We start from the raw sequence: 18,056 nt of genomic DNA, 5'->3' as shown, positions 1-18,056 counted from the left end.
ACCCAGATTGTCATTAAAATCTGAACAAGTTGAAAATCTGAGCCAAATTTTATCCAAGGATTTTTCTTGATTTTTTCAAAAAATAGATTTTCCTCAAAATTTCAGCATAGATGCTTTTACCTCTGCTCAATAAGAATTTGTGGTCAAAACCTTAAAATTCGTGCAATTAGTCGAGTGATTAGCATACTAATATAATTATTAATCATATTACGTAATTAAGCGCTTAATTTTATGAAATGCAGTCTTTTTCCTCGATATCATTAATAAGCATAGAGAGTTGCACTTATACCCAGATTTTCATTAAAATCTGAACAAGTTCAAAATCTGAGCCAAATTTTATCCAAGGCTATAACCTGGCATTTTTCTTGATTTTTTTCAAAAAATAGATTTTCCTCAAAATTTCAGCATAGATGCTTTTACCTCTGCTCAATAACAATCTATGGTCAAATCCTTAAAATTCGTGCAATTAGTCGAGTGATTAGCATAATAATATAATTATTATTCGTATTAAGTATGTAATTAAGCGCTTAATTTTATAAAATGCAGTCTTTTGACTCGATATCCTTAATAAGCATAGAGAATTGCACTTATACCCAGATTTTCATTAAAATCTGAACAAGTTGAAAATCTGAGCCAAATTTTATCTTAGGATTTTCTTGATTTTTTTCAAAAAATAGATTTACCTCAAAATTTCAGCATAGATGCTTTTACCTCTGCTCAATAAGAATCTCTGGTCAAAACCTTAAAATTCATGCAATTAGTCGAGTGATTAGCATACTAATATAATTATTATTCATATTAAGTATGTAATTAAGCGCTTAATTTTATGAAATGCAGTCTTTTGACTCGATATCATTAATAAGCATAGAGAATTGCACTTATACCCAGATTTTCATTAAAATCTGAACAAGTTGAAAATCTGAGCCAAATTTTATCCAAGGCCTATAGCCTGGGATTTTTCTTGTTTTTTCAAAAAAATAGATTTTCCTCAAAATGTCAGCATGGATGCTTTTACCTCTCGTGTATAAGAATCTGTGGTCAAAACCTTAAAATTCGTGTAATTAGTCGAGTGATTAGCATATTAATATAATTACAATTAATATCAAATATGTAATTAAGCGCTTAATTTTTCGAAATGCAGTCTTTGGACTCGATATCCTTAATCACCATATAGAATTGCACTTATACCCAGATTGTCATTAAAATCTGAAAGAGTTGAAAATCTGAGCGAAATTTTATCCAATGCTTGGATTTTTCTTGATTTTTTTTTCAAAAAATAGATTTTCCTCAAAATTTCAACATAGATGCTTTTACCTCTGCTCAATAAGAATCTGTGGTCAAAACCTTAAAATACGTGCAATTAGTCGACTGATTAGTATATTAATATAATCATATTTAATATCAAGTATGTAATTAAGCGCTTAATTTTAGGAAATGGAATCTTTTGACTCGATATCCTTAATCACCATATAGAATTACACTTATACCCAGATTTACATTAAAATCGGTAGGAGCAATAGACAGAAGTAGTTGGTAGGAACATTTAAGCAGGAACATTAGGTAGAAGTAGTAGGTAGGAACATTAGACAGGAGCATATTAGGTAGTAGTAGTCAATAGGGACATTGCCCTGAGTTGACCCCTGGTAGTAGCCTTAGCCTGTTAAGGGTGAGGCTACAAAGGCTAAGAAACGATACTGGAGTTCGCTCGTTATGGAGAGTTTGGTGTAGTCATCCCCTTGAGGGAGTTCCCATTGGGAACAGGCATCAGAGATATAGATAGGTAGATAGAAGAATCATGTGTGAAATTTCTTCCCTTGACATTCAGCCTTAAGCTGAGGGAAGATATAAAAGTTGAAGGGAGTCAAATCTCATCAGTAAGGAGGATATTGAAGAATTTGAAAACCAAGTTTCATGCAAGTAGGTCCTGCAGCTTATGCAGGATAAGGACACTGTCTTGAAGAAACTAGACTTTTCTTGCCATTCTCTTATTTTGTTTATTTATGATTGCTTTGGGACCCCAATTTGAGAAAGGGTCTTGGACCCTTTTTTTGGAGGTTCAGATCTATGCTACTTCTGGTAGCAGTGAAAAGATGAACTTAGGATTGACATGTTCCTTGACGAGACTCTACTTCCAATGATGCAGCCTTTCCTAGGGTGACCGACCCCCTTACTTGTGGTGTTATGGGGAAAAAAATCCTCTAGGCATGGTGTTTCTTAGAATTACATTTTCAGAGAATATAGATTGTAAATGAGTTTGGTTGATGACTTAATGAGCACATAAGATTTTCTATGTTGCATAGACTCTTCTGTAGAATATTCTAGTTTCAGATCTATGTTTGTCTTTTTTGTAACTTAGGGTACGCCAAAATTGGTAGACTACTTATCTGAATATAAAACACCAGGCAGTTGGGTTGGACAGTCCACCTGCATTGATGAGTTAGAGAAACTGAGGCACTGGGTATACAGTAATACTGTGATATGGCATGAAACTTTGACAGTAATCGAGCTAATGCCCCATTTCATTTTCCTGTTTAGCCGCAACATTAGTAATAACTTGAGATGTTCTTGTGTGTTATGAAAATAGAATTCAAGTTACCAAAAGCTGAAGTGTTGTAGTATCAGCAATCTATTTTAACACTTTCTTAAGTAAATTTTCCATCTTGGTAAGGGGTTCTAGTGCAAGTAGTATTCCATATGACCAAACTCACTGCTGTGGCTGCAGGTAACAGCTTTATTGCTTGCCAGATGTGCCATCAGTATTATTTCAAAAAGATTATTTTTATTCCTTTATCCAGGAAAAAATGCTGAAGAAAAATGGAGTTTCATGGTGATATTTTAGGGTACTTTTCTTAACATTTATTTCAGATAAGACAGTCTACTGCTCTTCAGTTAAGGCAAATTGTTTTTCATTCTGAAGTTTTAAGATTTTGGTTTTGGTTTTATGCTCAGTTTTCTAACTGGTTAAGGGTTTGCCTGCTATCTTTCTCCCTCCTTCTTGCCTCACGGAAACTCACACACATATAAATATTATGTTTGCCTGTTTTTTAACCCAGTGAGTTGTTAGTATGGTATGAAATGAACATTACTTCCTGCTAAGGTGGCAGCCCGCTGACCAGGGAGGTGTGTTGCGAGTACTATTTGCCTGGGTATTTAGAGGGGTAGTGACAGCTGCTAAGTGAGCCAGCACTTCATACGTTGTCAACTTGCACTTTTTTTACCCCAAGTAGCTGTCTTTTCTTTCTGCCTCACCCGCACGTAGATTGCTGGCATTTTTTTCCAAAAACATAATCTGTATTGTTGACTGGTTGGTAAGGTTATTTAATGTATGTATGATTCATGGTGAGGTGCCTGAGGATTGGCGGAATGCTTGCATAGTGCCATTGTACAAAGGCAAAGGGGATAAGAGTGAGTGCTCAAATTACAGAGGTATAAGTTTGTTGAGTATTCCTGGTAAATTATATGGGAGGGTATTGATTGAGAGGGTGAAGGCATGTACAGAGAGCATCAGATTGGGGAAGAGCAGTGTGGTTTCAGAAGTGGTAGAGGATGTGTGGATCAGGTGTTTGCTTTGAAGAATGTATGTGAGAAATACTTAGAAAAGCAAATGGATTTGTATGTAGCATATATGGATCTGGAGAAGGTATATGATAGAGTTCATAGAGATGCTCTGTGGAAGGTACTAAGAATATATGGTGTGGGAGGCAAGTTGTTAGAAGCAGTGAAAAGTTTTTATCGAGGATGTAAGGCATGTGTACATATAGGAAGAGAGGAAAGTGATTGGTTCTCAGTGAATGTAGGTTTGCGGCAGGGGTGTGTGATATCTCCATGGTTGTTTAATTTGTTTATGGATGGGGTTATTAGGGAGGTGAATGCAAGAGTTTTGGAAAGAGGGGCAAGTATGCAGTCTGTTGGGGATAAGAGAGCTTGGGAAGTGAGTCAGTTGTTGTTCGCTGATGATACAGCGCTGGTGGCTGATTCATGTGAGAAACTGCAGAAGCTGGTGACTGAGTTTGGTAAAGTGTGTGAAAGAAGAAAGTTAAGAGTAAATGTGAATAAGAGCAAGGTTATTAGGTACAGTAGGGTTGAGGGTCAAGTCAGTTGGGAGGTAAGTTTGAATGGAGAAAAACTGGAGGAAGTAAAGTGTTTTAGATATCTGGGAGTGGATCTGGCAGCGGATGGAACCATGGAAGTGGAAGTGGATCATAGGGTGGGGGAGGGGGTGAAAATCCTGGTAGCCTTGAAGAATGTGTGGAAGTTGAGAACATTATCTCGGAAAGCAAAAATGGGTATGTTTGAAGGAATAGTGGTTCCAACTATGTTGTATGGCTGCGAGGCGTGGGCTATGGATAGAGTTGTGTGCAGGAGGGTGGATGTGCTGGAAATGAGATGTTTGAGGACAATATGTGGTGTGAGGTGGTTTGATCGAGTAAGTAATGTAAGGGTAAGAGAGATGTGTGGAAATAAAAAGAGTGTGGTTGAGAGAGCAGAAGAGGGTGTTTTGAAATGGTTTGGGCACATGGAGAGAATGAGTAAGGGAAGATTGACCAAGAGGATATATGTGTCGGAGGTGGAGGGAACGAGAAGTGGGAGACCAAATTGGAGGTGGAAAGATGGAGTGAAAAAGATTTTGAGTGAACGGGGCCTGAACATGCAGGAGGGTGAAAGGCGGGCAAGGAATAGATTGAATTGGATCGATGTGGTATTCCGGGGTCGACGTGCTATCAATGGATTGAATCAGGGCATGTGAAGCATCTGGGGTAAACCATGGAAAGTTGTGTGGGGCCTGGATGTGGAAAGGGAGCTGTGGTTTCGGGCATTATTACATGACAGCTAGAGACTGAGTGTGAACGAATGGGGCCTTTGTTGTCTTTTCCTAGCGCTACCTCGCACACATGAGGGGGGAGGGGGATGTTATTCCATGTGTGGCGAGATGGCGATGGGAATAAATAAAGGCAGACAGTATGAATTATGTACATGTGTATATATGTATATGTCTGTGTGTGTATATATATATGTGTACATTGAGATGTATAGGTATGTATATTTGCGTGTGTGGACGTGTATGTATATACATGTGTATGGGGGTTGGTTGGGCCATTTCTTTCATGTTTCCTAGCGCTACCTCGCAAACGTGGGAGACAGCGACAAAGCAAAATAATAATAATAATAAAATAATCTTGTCGCACATAACACTTAACAACATTCATTTCAACCTTGATTCTAGATTTTTCTGCAGTGAGTGCTGTGTGCTAGCCTAGCCTTTTGGCAAAATGGTAGGAGCAATAGATAGAAGTGGTATATAGGAACATTAGACAGGAGAATTAAGTTGAAACAATAGGTTTTAGCTGGAAGCATTTAGTAGAAGTAGTAGATTGGAACATTGTGTAGACATTAGGTAGGGGTAGTTGGTAGGAACATCGGTTAGGAGCCTCTGAAAACACTAAGCTAGAGTTGCACTCTACCAGTGGCCTGTTAAAGGTGAGGCAGTAAGGGCTAAGAAGTGGCACTGGAGTTTACCAGTTATGGAAATTCTTTTGATGTGACTGTACCCTTGAGGGAGTTCCTAAAGGGAAGAGATGTCAAGAGATATAGAATAGAAATAGATTTTAAAAACATATGATTGTTTATGTGCCAAGTGCACTTTTCTTAAAAATTATCTTTCCAGCATTTTAAAAGGTAAAGTAAATGTGATTACCTATGGACAGATGGTACTGTGTTTGTCCAATTTGACCAGAAAATTCATCTCTTGGTAAGAAAGGCCTGCATCTTTGAAATGCGGTACTTGGCTATCTAGTGAACATTCATTATTGAGTGGCTCACCCGTTTACTTCTTTACTTTCTTAGAACCACATTATAACCTGTTACACAAAACCTAAACTTGTATGAATATATTTTAAATGATTCTACTATGAAGGAGAAACATATTCCTTACTTCTTTACTGAAAATATTTATTGCTATTTTATAATAAATTAAAAAATATGCCTCAGGCACCCATGTATCTATTAATGGTAATCAAGAGCACCTTTTTGTAAACTTAATATATTTTAAATGCTTCAAGTTACCCAGTATCTTAACAATGAATTTCTTTTAGCATGCATGAGAATGTTAAAGTTTTGCCAAAAGGACCATTTTACCTCTAACAAATTTCTTGATTAACAAAGACTTTACATATAAGATGCAAAATCTTTATGATGAAATCCAGAATACATACTGACCCAAGAGTTTTGTTAACCAGGCTTTCCAACATGCATTTTACATACATATTCCTATGCTAAAGTTAAGGAATAACTGCATATTCAACTTTAAAAGATAATAGTTTGAGCCCCATGACAAGCAAGGAAGGATGACTGTTTTGTTTCTTACTATATTTTTCAATAAAGCTGCTCACTCTTCTGATATAAACATATATCGCCAACATTCGCATAAATTGACATTCTCATACAAAGGGAGAAAATTTAACCCAATTGCTTACTTTAGGGCTAATGATGAAATGAATGCCATAAATGTGTCCAACTTTGCTTTAAATGCATTATTTGTTTGGTTTTTCATTATAACAGAAAAAAAAGCAGAAAAATCAAAGAAATGCTTTCCAAAGAAAATATTTCATCCTCCATGATGAGCTTGGTTTACTGGTCTGGGGGGGGGGGGGCCTCATCATGACAATAACTGATTCTGTGATCACAACAGAGTAAATAGTTGCTAACTATCCACCTGAGGGATAAAACTCTCTTAAAGAATTTTTAGACTGCTACTTTTATACATCTTCTATGCTCTGGTTTATCAATTGGAAAATTTAGCTATGATTAAAGTTTTCGAATGCTTCAACTTAAATCATTTCAACAAATATGCAACCAAGACAATTGTGATTCATGCCTACTACCCAGAAATTCTTGCATTTTTAAATTTATTTTATAGAGATTTTTGACAATGAAATAAAGTGAAAAATAAATTTTTGTGTAACCCTTAAAATTTCTGACTTGCCAGTTATCACTGAGGTTACCAATATTTAACCTAAATGTTCAGTAAAACTTATGTAATTAACTTTATACTCTTAAATTATCTTCCTTTGGTTTCCTTTCCTTCCACAATACTCAAAAGTCTGCAACTTAAAAAAAATGTATTACACCTCTTCACAGAAAAACAAGATGTTCATCAGTAATGAATTTTTTTCCTTTTCTTCCTTTTTTAGAAATTCACTTCAAATTTATACTACAAGGGTTAGCAGTTGCACTTAAAACTGAGTAACGCTAATCATTTCTCAGTGATCAGGTTCAGTCCATGCACAGTACTTGGGGAAAAATACAGGAATATCCTATGAACAACAAAAATTTTCTCTTTTCCTGTTACATTTCAAAGTATCTTGTAAGCAAGAGTTAATAAGTGCTTTGAATTTATCCCAAGCTAAAAAGAAAATATATAACAGCTTTCCTCAAAAAGCTACCAGTTAGTAGACAAGGGACATAGTGAATTCATACAAGCCCTCAATGAAATAACTACATGCACTTTTAGTTATAAGACATTCTGTAAAATGCAAAAATATTGTAATTTTATCCCCAATCTGCAAGCATATGTACAACAGCACTGTTCTTTTAAACAAATTACACAAATACTATATTAACATAACCATTTAAAGCTGACAAGGACTAATTTTCTACAATCTGATAATCTCGCACACAATCACAAATCTTTATTCTCAATATTAAGGAGTATTTTTATAATAAATAGTTAACTTGCACTAAGATCACCATGTAAGAGTACCGTAGTCATAACAATGTGTTTTCAAACATATCTGAACCAGCAATTACCTACAAGCAACAAAATGCCTTAATAAGAAAAATGAATGATATGTCACTTATGTAGGTGTTAATAATAAACCATGGATCATGATGCAATTACTGACTAACAGCAGTATTATGAATTCAGTCAGGCATTTAACATACTTTCTACACAAGGCCTTTTAAATAAGTGAAAGTGGAATCTGTACTAAACAGCCTTGTTCTTCCAGTACACTAACTTTAAACTTGACATGACATAACTCAGTTTTATTATGAATCAGTGATTACAAATCAGAACAATGTATCTCATATACAATATACAATCATATCAAATATTTGATTTTGTGAATTATATCACAAATTGTAGTCAGGGAAAATAATGTTTATTTATTTATTATACTTAATTGCTGTTTCCCCACATCAATGAGGTAGCACCAGGAAACTGGTGAAGAATGGCCCATCCAATCATACATATATGTATACATAAACGCCCATACATGTACATACAAATATCATATACATGCACAGGTCGATGTGCTTTCACTGGCCTGAGACTTAATCAGGATTTGAAGTGGCCGAGGGAAACCATGGAAAGACCTGTGCATGTATATGATATTTGTATGTAAGTGTATGGGCCTTTATGTATACATATGTGTATGATTGGATAGGCCATTCTTCACCAGTTTCCTGGAGCTTCCTCATTGATGTGGGGAAACAGCAATTAAGTATAATAAATAAATAAACATTATTTTCCCTGACTACAATTTGTGATACAATTCACAAAATCAAATATCTGATATGACTGTACATTGTATATGAGATACATGTGTTAGCGAGGTAGGGCAAGGAAACAGACGAAAGAATGGCCCAACCCACCCACATACACATGTATATACATACACGTCCACACATGCACATATACATACCTACACATTTCAACGTATACATATATATACACAGACATATACATATATACACATGTACATAATTGATACTTGCTGCCTTTATTCATTCCCGTCGCCACCCCGCAACACATGAAATGACAACCCCCACTCCCCGCATGCATGGGAGGTAGCACTAGGAAAAGAACAAAGGTCAAATTCGTTAACACTCAGTCTCTAGCTATCATGTATAATGCACCAAAACCACAACTGCCTTTCCACATCCAGGCCCCACAAAACTTTCCATGGTTTACCCCAGACGCTTCACATGCCCTGGTTCAATCCACTGACAGCACGTCGACCCTGTTATACCACATCAATCCAATTCACTCTATTCCTTGCACGCCTTTCACCCTCCTGCATGTTTAGGCCCCGATAGCTCAAAATCTTTTTCACTCCATCCTTCCACCTCCAATTTGGTCTGCAAGGTTAACCTCTCTCTCTTAAGCATAATCTAGTTTATTCATACTTCAATAATACTACTGGCCAGAAACTTGGAGAATGTCTTACTGATCTAGAAAATGTTCATAGCAAATGTGTCTTCAGGTTTGCCCTATAATCTGTATTGTGTACATTTATATATATAAATTCCTGCAAACCTCCATGGTACATAGTGTTTAATAAAGATAATCTATTCTTGCAACATTCCTGAACTCTGCAAACTAAGATGTTATTTCAACATTTGCCAAACAAACCTTATAGCTTCCAACTTATATACAAGCCATGCTTAGGGTTTTAAACTGCTAAGTAATTCACTAACTCATATTTCAATCTCCAGATGTTGCAATTCTTTAGTTACCTGTGCAAAAGCTGTTTTTTACATGGTTTAAAGCCATTAATGTATGATTGGAAACCAGAGGTGCTATACTACATATGAAAAGTCTTTGTTTGTTATATACATCACTATACACTAAATTTTAGCAAAACATGAAAATTAAGACTTGTAGTCATTACATGCATTATGGCTGAGATTAGAAGGTTATGAAAATTAGCCTTGGTGACTACTGTATCACACTAATAACCCATAACTTTACTATTTATGTGAATTTCATACAGTTATCAGTTTCCCTGAGCATAACGGACATGGGTGAAATTTTTGAAGGCCACAATGCTCAACTTGGCTGGTTGCTTCCATTTCATTTAATAGGTCCAAAATCCTCTGTACAGTTGGACTTTTAGCAGCTGTAGTCTTCTTTGGTGGGTCTCCTGTGAGGTCTGGGTGATTACTATATGTAGATCCATGTGTGTCAATTCGGGAAGGATTATTTTCTGTCGTTGGCTGTGTTGTGGAATTTAAAGTGTCAGTAAGGTTTTCAGATGCTTCTTCTGCAATGTCTTCCTCAACTGTGCCATTTACAATTTCTAGCTCACCATTCTTTTCAGCTGGAAGAAAACTGGTTTTCATTAGTAAGTGGTTATTGCACTATGACAGATTTCAAGGGATAGCAGATAGTATTTTCTTGCCACAGCAATAGTTACCATAACTAGTGAACTCTCAGTGCCACTTCTTAGCCTTTAGTACATCACCCTTAACAGGCCACTGGTAAAGGGCAATTCTAGCTAGTGTTTGCAGGGGCTCCTACCTAATGTTCCTAGTGACAAATACTGCCTAATGCTCCTGCCTAAAGTACTAGTGATGAATACTACCTAATGCTCCAGACCAATGTTTCTATCAACAATTTCTACCTACTGCTCCACCCTGGATGTTCCTACCAACTACTATCTATTGCTCCTACCATTTTGCCAAAGGCAGGGCTAGTGCACAGTGCTTACTGCATGAAAACCTAGAGTTATGATAATAGGCTGAGTGAGTTAAGTATTGTCAGATGTTATGTATGACATGGAGATATTGTATTTTTGTAGACAGAAAGCCACTAGTTCCCATGTTGTTGAGGCAGAAAGAAAGGACAGGTACATGGGTCAGAGGAGTGCAGCTTCACAAACACTGACATGCTGGCTTACTATGCAGCCATCACTAACCCTACAGATACTCAGGTGGGTAGTACTTGTAATATACTGCCTTGGTTACGTTCCAACTCCTATATATGTACTGTATAGGAAGGGAAATTTACATTTGTAGCGCCCCATCTCCTGAACATTATGATCTCTCTATCTATCTATCTATTTTCGATGCCTGTTCCCTCTGGAAACTCCTATCAAGTGGTGGCCACAGCAAAAGTCTCCACTTATCCTTGTTCTTACATGCCTCCCTTGCATACACCATTCCACAAATTCTTCCTCTGTTTTTCTCCCTCCTGTATTTCTCCACCCTATTTGCCCATGTCAAAGGTGGTCTTCCACTCACACCAACCCCTTTGACTGTACTATCATACACTCTCCTAGTAAACTCCCAGTCTTGCATTCTTTCCACATGTTCAAACCACCTCAAAGTATTACATTTCACCCACTCTAACACTCCACAATTCACTCCCTCTGCATTCCTTGCCCTACCACATCTCGTCATACACCCTTTCATTTCTTTCTTCATTCCATCTATTAACACCACATGCTCTTCTCATATAGCTCATTTCCACAGCCTGGATTCTTGACCTCTGTGCCTCATTCCAAGTCCATGTTTCAGCTGCATAGGTTAAGATTGGGAGGATTATGCTGTCCCTGAATCCTCTCTTCACTTCCATACTTACACCTTTACCCTTCATTATTCTATTAAGGGACCCAATAACTCTACCATGTACTGCTCTCTCCCTTATCTCTCCATCCATATCATCACATTTACCAAAGACAGCTCCCAGATACTTAAATTCCCTTGCTTCTTCCAGTCTTTTTTCTCCCCATATCCACAGTACAATTTAGTACACTTTTTTCTTTCGCTCTAAATGGTTTTACAAAATCTATACTTTCACTCCATTTCCTTTCAAACACAATTTCTTTCCTTTAAATTGCATGTACCTTCAATCTCCACTTACATCATAAAACACTTACAACCTTATGCAACTCCTCTTCACTCTCTGCAAACAACACAGTATCATCGGCAAACAGGCTTGCCACTAGCTACCACATCTCATCACCACAGTCCATCCATGAACATATTTTTTTAAAAAGCCATGGTGACATCACACAGCCCTGCCTCTCACCTAGATGTATCCCAAAACTTTCGCTTAACTCTCCATCCACTCTCACACACACATTTACTCCCCTGTAGAAGGCTTTTACACCATCCAACAGTTATTCCCCTATACCACATATCCTAAACACATCCCACAAAGCATTCCACTTGACTGTCATACGCTTTCTCTAGATCCATAAAAGCTGCATACAACCTACCTTTTGCTAAATACTTTTCCATAGTCATCTTTATTACAAAATTCTGATCCATACATCTACCTTTCCTAAAATCACCTTATTCTTCACTAATTCTGCATTCAGTCACTTCCATCACTGTCAATTAATATTCTTGCATATTCTTTTCCTGGTATACTTAACAGACTTATTACCCTATAACTGCTACGTACATCCTCAGCACCTTTTCCTTTAAATTTAAATAAAGGAAAAAAATAATAGCTTTCACCCAATTCTCAAGGACAAACTTCTATTTCCATGCTAAATTACAGATAAGATGCATCCACTCTATCACACTTTCTCCTCTATACTTCAGCATTTTAACTTAAACTTCTATATGCTATCAGTCTTCAGACATTTTATTCAATTAATCCAACACTCTTACTTTACTATAATAGTACTTCACATCTTTCTTAAAATGTTTCTTGCTTGATTTCAAGTTATGTTCTCTGTTCCACCTTAAATCTCTCGAATAACTGTTCAGTGAAAGAAAGAATACTGCCCAAATATTTCCTACATATCACAGGTGAGAAAGGGGGCTGCAAGTCATTCCATTCATTCTATGGGTTGTTTCTGGCTGGCTCTGTGAAAAGCAGCTGCTGAAGTGATATGGCATTCCATATCAGGCCTAACTACTTTGAAAGTACATGACTCTACCAAGCATAACTTTCAATCGTTGAATGAAGAAAAACAGCATAAAAAGTGCTTATATTTCAGGAATATCCATGACAAATCACTGCATAGTAACTTGGTTGGTAGATTCTGAGTACTTAAGGTGCAAGTCTGTGAGGTACATAAATGCTTACAACGCCATTTTTAAACATGATGAAAGATCCTAAAATAGTTATTTAACCAATGGGAAAAAATATTTATCTAGCCAATGAACAAGGCAAAATATTCAATCAAAATAAAACTTTGATGCAAGAAAATGAGAAAAAACTTAGCAATGCAAACTGAACACACCTAAATCATTGGTGGGACATGGTTGACTGATGATAACATTTGTCATCTTGATCAGCTGTTCATGGTCTGGACCCTTTTCCTGTGCCAGAGTTGAAACTAACTCCTGAAACACCATTCAAATGTACATCATCAGTATACATTAATCACATCATTGATGCATAAATTTGCATTCACAGTGAGATCAGAGTCTAAAGTAATTTCTTAATACATAATATCAATATTAAAAACAAGACAAATAGTAAATACTATTCTTCTAATATAAAAGCCAGTAATGACAAACTTACCCTGTAAATTTTTTCTTTTTCAGACTATTCGCTATTTCCTACGTTAGCAAGGTAGCGTTAAGAACAGAGGACTTGGCCTTTGAGGGAATATTCTCACCTGGCCCCCTTCTTTGTTCCTTCTTTTGGAAAATTAAAAAAAAGAGAGAGGGGAGGATTTCCAGTCCCCCCTCTCCCTCCCCTTTTAGTCGCCTTCTACGACACACAGGGAATACGTGGGAAGTATTCTTTCTCCCCTATCCCCAGGGATAATCTGTAAATTTTATATGTGAAAAAATCTCACCTGTAAAGTTGCTAGCTTAATCCTCATTTCTTCTCGTTCATGCATGAGGCTGGATAGTTCTAATTCACGTTCTCGGGCCTGCTGTTTCATCACCCCCCGCTGGAACTGGTAAATGGTGATATAATCTCCTGAAAACATGATATAATGTTAGTAACGAAAATCTTGTTTTTTGTCACTAACGTGCTCAGGTCATGAACGGTGAACAGATGAGAAAACTATGTAAAAGAAAAATGAAGAAACAAAAGATGATTTCATGACAAATGCGTCCTGAGCTTCAGTTCAGTCCGATACACTATATGAAGTTAGGTGTAAGATTTTTTGGGAGGAAAATTCTGCTTGTACCATCCTGTTCTGCTCTATGGTATAAAATAAGCAAAATAGACAAATCCTTACTTCTATCAGTGAACTGATATCTATTTAATTTTGGTCCTTTTATTCAGAAAACCATGGGACAATCAAACTTAAACTTTCAGATGTAATTCATTTAAATACTGTCAATTAGTAACAGCTTAATTATTTTAAGACTGTTTCTTCTGACATTTCCTGCATTTGAAGCACAGCGAATGCCCTTCAATGAAAACTTTAGCCACTAAACATCTCCATAAATCCAATAGGTAAAAACATCAGCCATCAAACATGACAATCTGTTTTACTGATTGACTAACATGTAAGAAGAGTTATCAGCTTTCCTTGTACAGCATAACAAGAAATTCTATCTATTCATTTTTACTCTTGTGACATATCTAACAGTTTTGTCCATAATGAGAAAGAAATGTTCAAAACTGGATTTATCAATATTCAGTAATCTGATGAATCTTAAAATGTCTGTAAGACCACTGACAGAAAGTAAAGTGTTATTGAAGTCAATGTCAATCATCAATGAGAAAATATTAATCAAGTGCTTCTACAATGGCAATTTACTGGTCTTTTATGATAAACGGACGTCAAATCAGCAAATATTTTCTAAATATCAATCTTTCTAGCATACATGTGCAAGAACATAGACAATAAGAGTATAACATGCCTTTCTTTTCTGCCCAAAAATGCCAGCTAACATAATCCTCATTACATCAGTAACATGTTCAAAATCCAGAGGTATAAATCTGTTAAGTATACCTGGTAAGGTGTATTGATTGAGATGGTGGCATGTACAGAGCATCTGATCGGGGAGAAACAATGTTGCTTCATGAACGGTAGATGTGGCTCAGGTGTTTGCTTTGAAGAATTTGAGTAAAAATACTTGGAGAAAGACATTTGTATGTGGCATTAATGGACTAGGAAAAGGTGTATGATTGGGTTGACAAAGATCCCTTGTGGAAGGTGCTACAAATATATATGGTGTGGGGAAATAGCTATTAAATGCAGAGGTTTATTTTTATTAACAGCATAAGAAGTACATATGAATAAAGAGGAAGGCATAAAGGTATTTGTGAAGATGGTCCTGTTTCAAAAGTGTATGGTATCATCATGACTCTTTAAACTGTTCACAGACACAGTGCAAGGGTCTTGGAGCATGTGGTGGGTTTACACTGTGATGGGGGCTGGGAGGTAGGTCAGTTGTTGTTTGCAGATGACAGCTCTGATGGCATACTCCAGAAAGAAACACCAGATGCTGGTGTTTGATCCAGTGAAAAGGAGGAGAGAGTTTGGGAGTGCATGTGAAAGGAGAACAAATGTAAGGTAAAGATAATGCAGCAGGAAGGAGAGCAAAGCAGGATGATTTGAGCGTATGAGTGAATGGGGAGGACCTGAAGGAAGTGGAGTGTTTTACATACGTGGGATGAACAATGATGCAAATGGAACCAGGGAAGTGCAAGTGTTTCATGATTGAGAGGGACAAGCATGATATGCTGAGATGATTTAAGCATATGAAGATGATGAGTGAGGCAAAACTGACTGAGACAGAAAATGTACCAGAAATTTGAGAAGCAAGTGGGAAGGAGAGACCTAAGAGATGGCAGGATAAAGTCAAGGGCAAGACATCTTCATACAGAAAGAATTGGATCAATGTGCTATGAAGAAGAACAATGTGCTACAAGTGGGCTGAACCAGGTAACTGAAATGCTGATGATAAAGCTTGGGGTAGGCTGTGGGTGACACAATTTGTTTCCAGTGAATCATACATGTAAGCCAGGCACTATATGTGTCCAAGACCTTTTTTAATTTGTTCCTTATGCTTCTATGCTAATGCAGGAATGGCAACTTGATGTAAAAAATGTATGTATCAAGTACACTAGTTATTCACTTTGGATGGAAAGGTAACCAATACTTGAATTATACAGCATCACAAGTATAACAACCTTTAGACAAATAACACAAGAGATAAGGAGATATTACAATTATGAGAGTAATGATACTGACCAACAGTTTCTGTCTCAACCTGCAGTTTCTGTATCACATGCTCCAGGTGCTGCTTCTCATCACTCAATTCTGCCACCTGCTGCATACTACGGCTAAATCTATCTTCAAGGGCCTTATGGGCTTCTTGCAGACTGCGGAACTCCTCTGGTGAAAACATTCTACTTACTGCTGTTCCTGAAAAATAAGTTGATAGATGACCTAAACCCATCTTTCCCTTCTTATCTTGGTTACATCCTAACACATGCAGACATCCCAACCTGAGCTTCAAGGAGGATAAGCACTCTACATATGGCCCCTTTTTGTCCAGCTTTCAGAAACTGAAATACACGAAGGGGAAGGTTTCCAGCCTCTCTTTTAAGTCCCTTAAATTGCCTTCTCTGACTCACAGGTAGTGTGTGGGATGTATTCTTTCTCCCCTATCCCCAAGGATACAAACATACATGAAAAGTATACCATAAACACTAATGTAAATCATTCTCCCCTATTCCCAGAGTTCAGGATACATGACAAGTATATTACAAACACTACAGCACTAACATTAATCAACACTTTCATACCTTGCAAACACTTACAACTGCTGCCAATTTCCACTTGTTTTCCTTACAGTTTACCTCCTCTTTGGAACATTTAAAATCTAATGTCACAGGTATAAGCTGTCATATTAAAAAAGTCAGCTGCCAAGCAGACTTTTGTACTAATGCTCACCATCTGTCATTTTTATGTGACCTGATATTAAATAACTCCTAATTCAGTGTACATCTGCACTATCTGAAGAAGCTGTAATGTTGGTAAAGATGTATTCTTTCACTAGCACAACAGCAAAGCTTTAAATTACATATGAACAGAATTCTTCACTAAATGTCCTAGTAGGGAAGTATGGTTTCAGTAAAAAATTAGTAATGTGCAATGACTAGACTTCATTACAATACAACAGTGCTCTCCTAGATAAATTCATCAACAAGACATTTTATTATCTTACCTGCTGTTTCAGATGATACTAATGTTTCAGATGGCTCTTCTGTGGATGAATATTCTTTTAGCAGCTTTTCATTCTTGGCCCTTTCACCCTCCAGCTGAGACTGCAAATTATTGTGCTCCAACTCAAGTTTGCTTACTGATGCTGTGAGGGAAGCAACCTTGGCCAACAGCTTTCCAGCTCCTTCATCTTCTAGTTAGTCAGCATAAAAGTAATCCATCAAAATGTTACATCATTTAAAATGGATATGGCAGTTTAAAAATTTATAAAATTTCACTCTTGGGAAGATTATCTAAAATCACCCAAGTCTATGATGAATACTGTATATGAAGAAAACAATACTGAATCAATAAATACAGCAAACACACATACCAAGTCTCCTATCAACTAGCTTTTTCACCTATTCATATACAAGTTTGGGAAGGATTTTCTGAATTTCTTAATCCCTATGTAAATGTGTTTTCAGAAGCTGTAATTATTTCCAAAAATGACAAACCCATTGTTCTGTTGAACAAAATCAGATCAGAGAGCAATCATGGGTTAGGAAAATAAGTGCAATATATCAAATGAAGACTATTTGACAAAATGTTTAGAAATTAGTACAGAGGTTATCCTATCTTTGACGATCACTATTCCTGATCTGATTTATGTCTTAAACCTGTTAACAGTACGGCAGAATTACACTATTAATGTATATAAAATATTTGAAAGGTACAATCATTGTTATGAGCTGCTTAAAGAACCCAGATCCATAAGTCATTCTTTGGTTATATGGACATTATATATCTTTTACTAATATTCAATTGTATACTGTCTTCCAATCAACAAGCATCCTTTGTGCTCCACAATTACAATTTCCCATTGGAATCCTTGAAAAAGTTGCTACTGAAACTGAGATTTTATATAGGCAAAAGAGAACTCCTGTGGTGAAATGAAAATCATTAAAGAGGAAAAGAACAAAAAAGCCTTTTCCAACTTCTATGACTGCAGTAAACTATGAAGAACTATATATGCTCCTGCTCTGGCCAGACAAATGGTTGAAGTTCAGCCCAATCAAATGCAGTTTGAAGTTCACGTACAGTTGAAAGGAGACCTGCACATAACTGCCGTCATATTAAGAAATACAAATGTCTGTATATGAAAGGGACTCAACTGATAACCAACCAAATTAGGAG

The 18,056-nt window shown here is 36.7% G+C and overlaps 1 protein-coding gene across 1 annotated transcript in view; it reads right to left on the bottom strand.

Moving 5' to 3' along the window:
- Nucleotides 1-9,732: 9,732 nt before the first annotated feature.
- Nucleotides 9,733-18,056, bottom strand: part of LOC139752711 (golgin subfamily A member 2-like) — a 74,217-nt gene continuing 65,893 nt past the window's right edge. The window contains exons 14-18 of the mRNA XM_071668534.1: nt 16,885-17,073; nt 15,906-16,079; nt 13,545-13,672; nt 12,981-13,083; nt 9,733-10,100 (exon numbers count right to left, since the gene is read on the bottom strand). Coding sequence (XP_071524635.1) covers nt 9,766-10,100; nt 12,981-13,083; nt 13,545-13,672; nt 15,906-16,079; nt 16,885-17,073 — 929 coding nt within the window. The 3' untranslated portion in view covers nt 9,733-9,765. The remainder of the gene's footprint in view (nt 10,101-12,980; nt 13,084-13,544; nt 13,673-15,905; nt 16,080-16,884; nt 17,074-18,056) is intronic.

Source organism: Panulirus ornatus, chromosome 13, assembly GCF_036320965.1.
Source record: "Panulirus ornatus isolate Po-2019 chromosome 13, ASM3632096v1, whole genome shotgun sequence".
NCBI classification, from domain to species: domain Eukaryota; kingdom Metazoa; phylum Arthropoda; class Malacostraca; order Decapoda; family Palinuridae; genus Panulirus; species Panulirus ornatus.
This window is presented reverse-complemented; position numbering and strand designations above follow the sequence as displayed.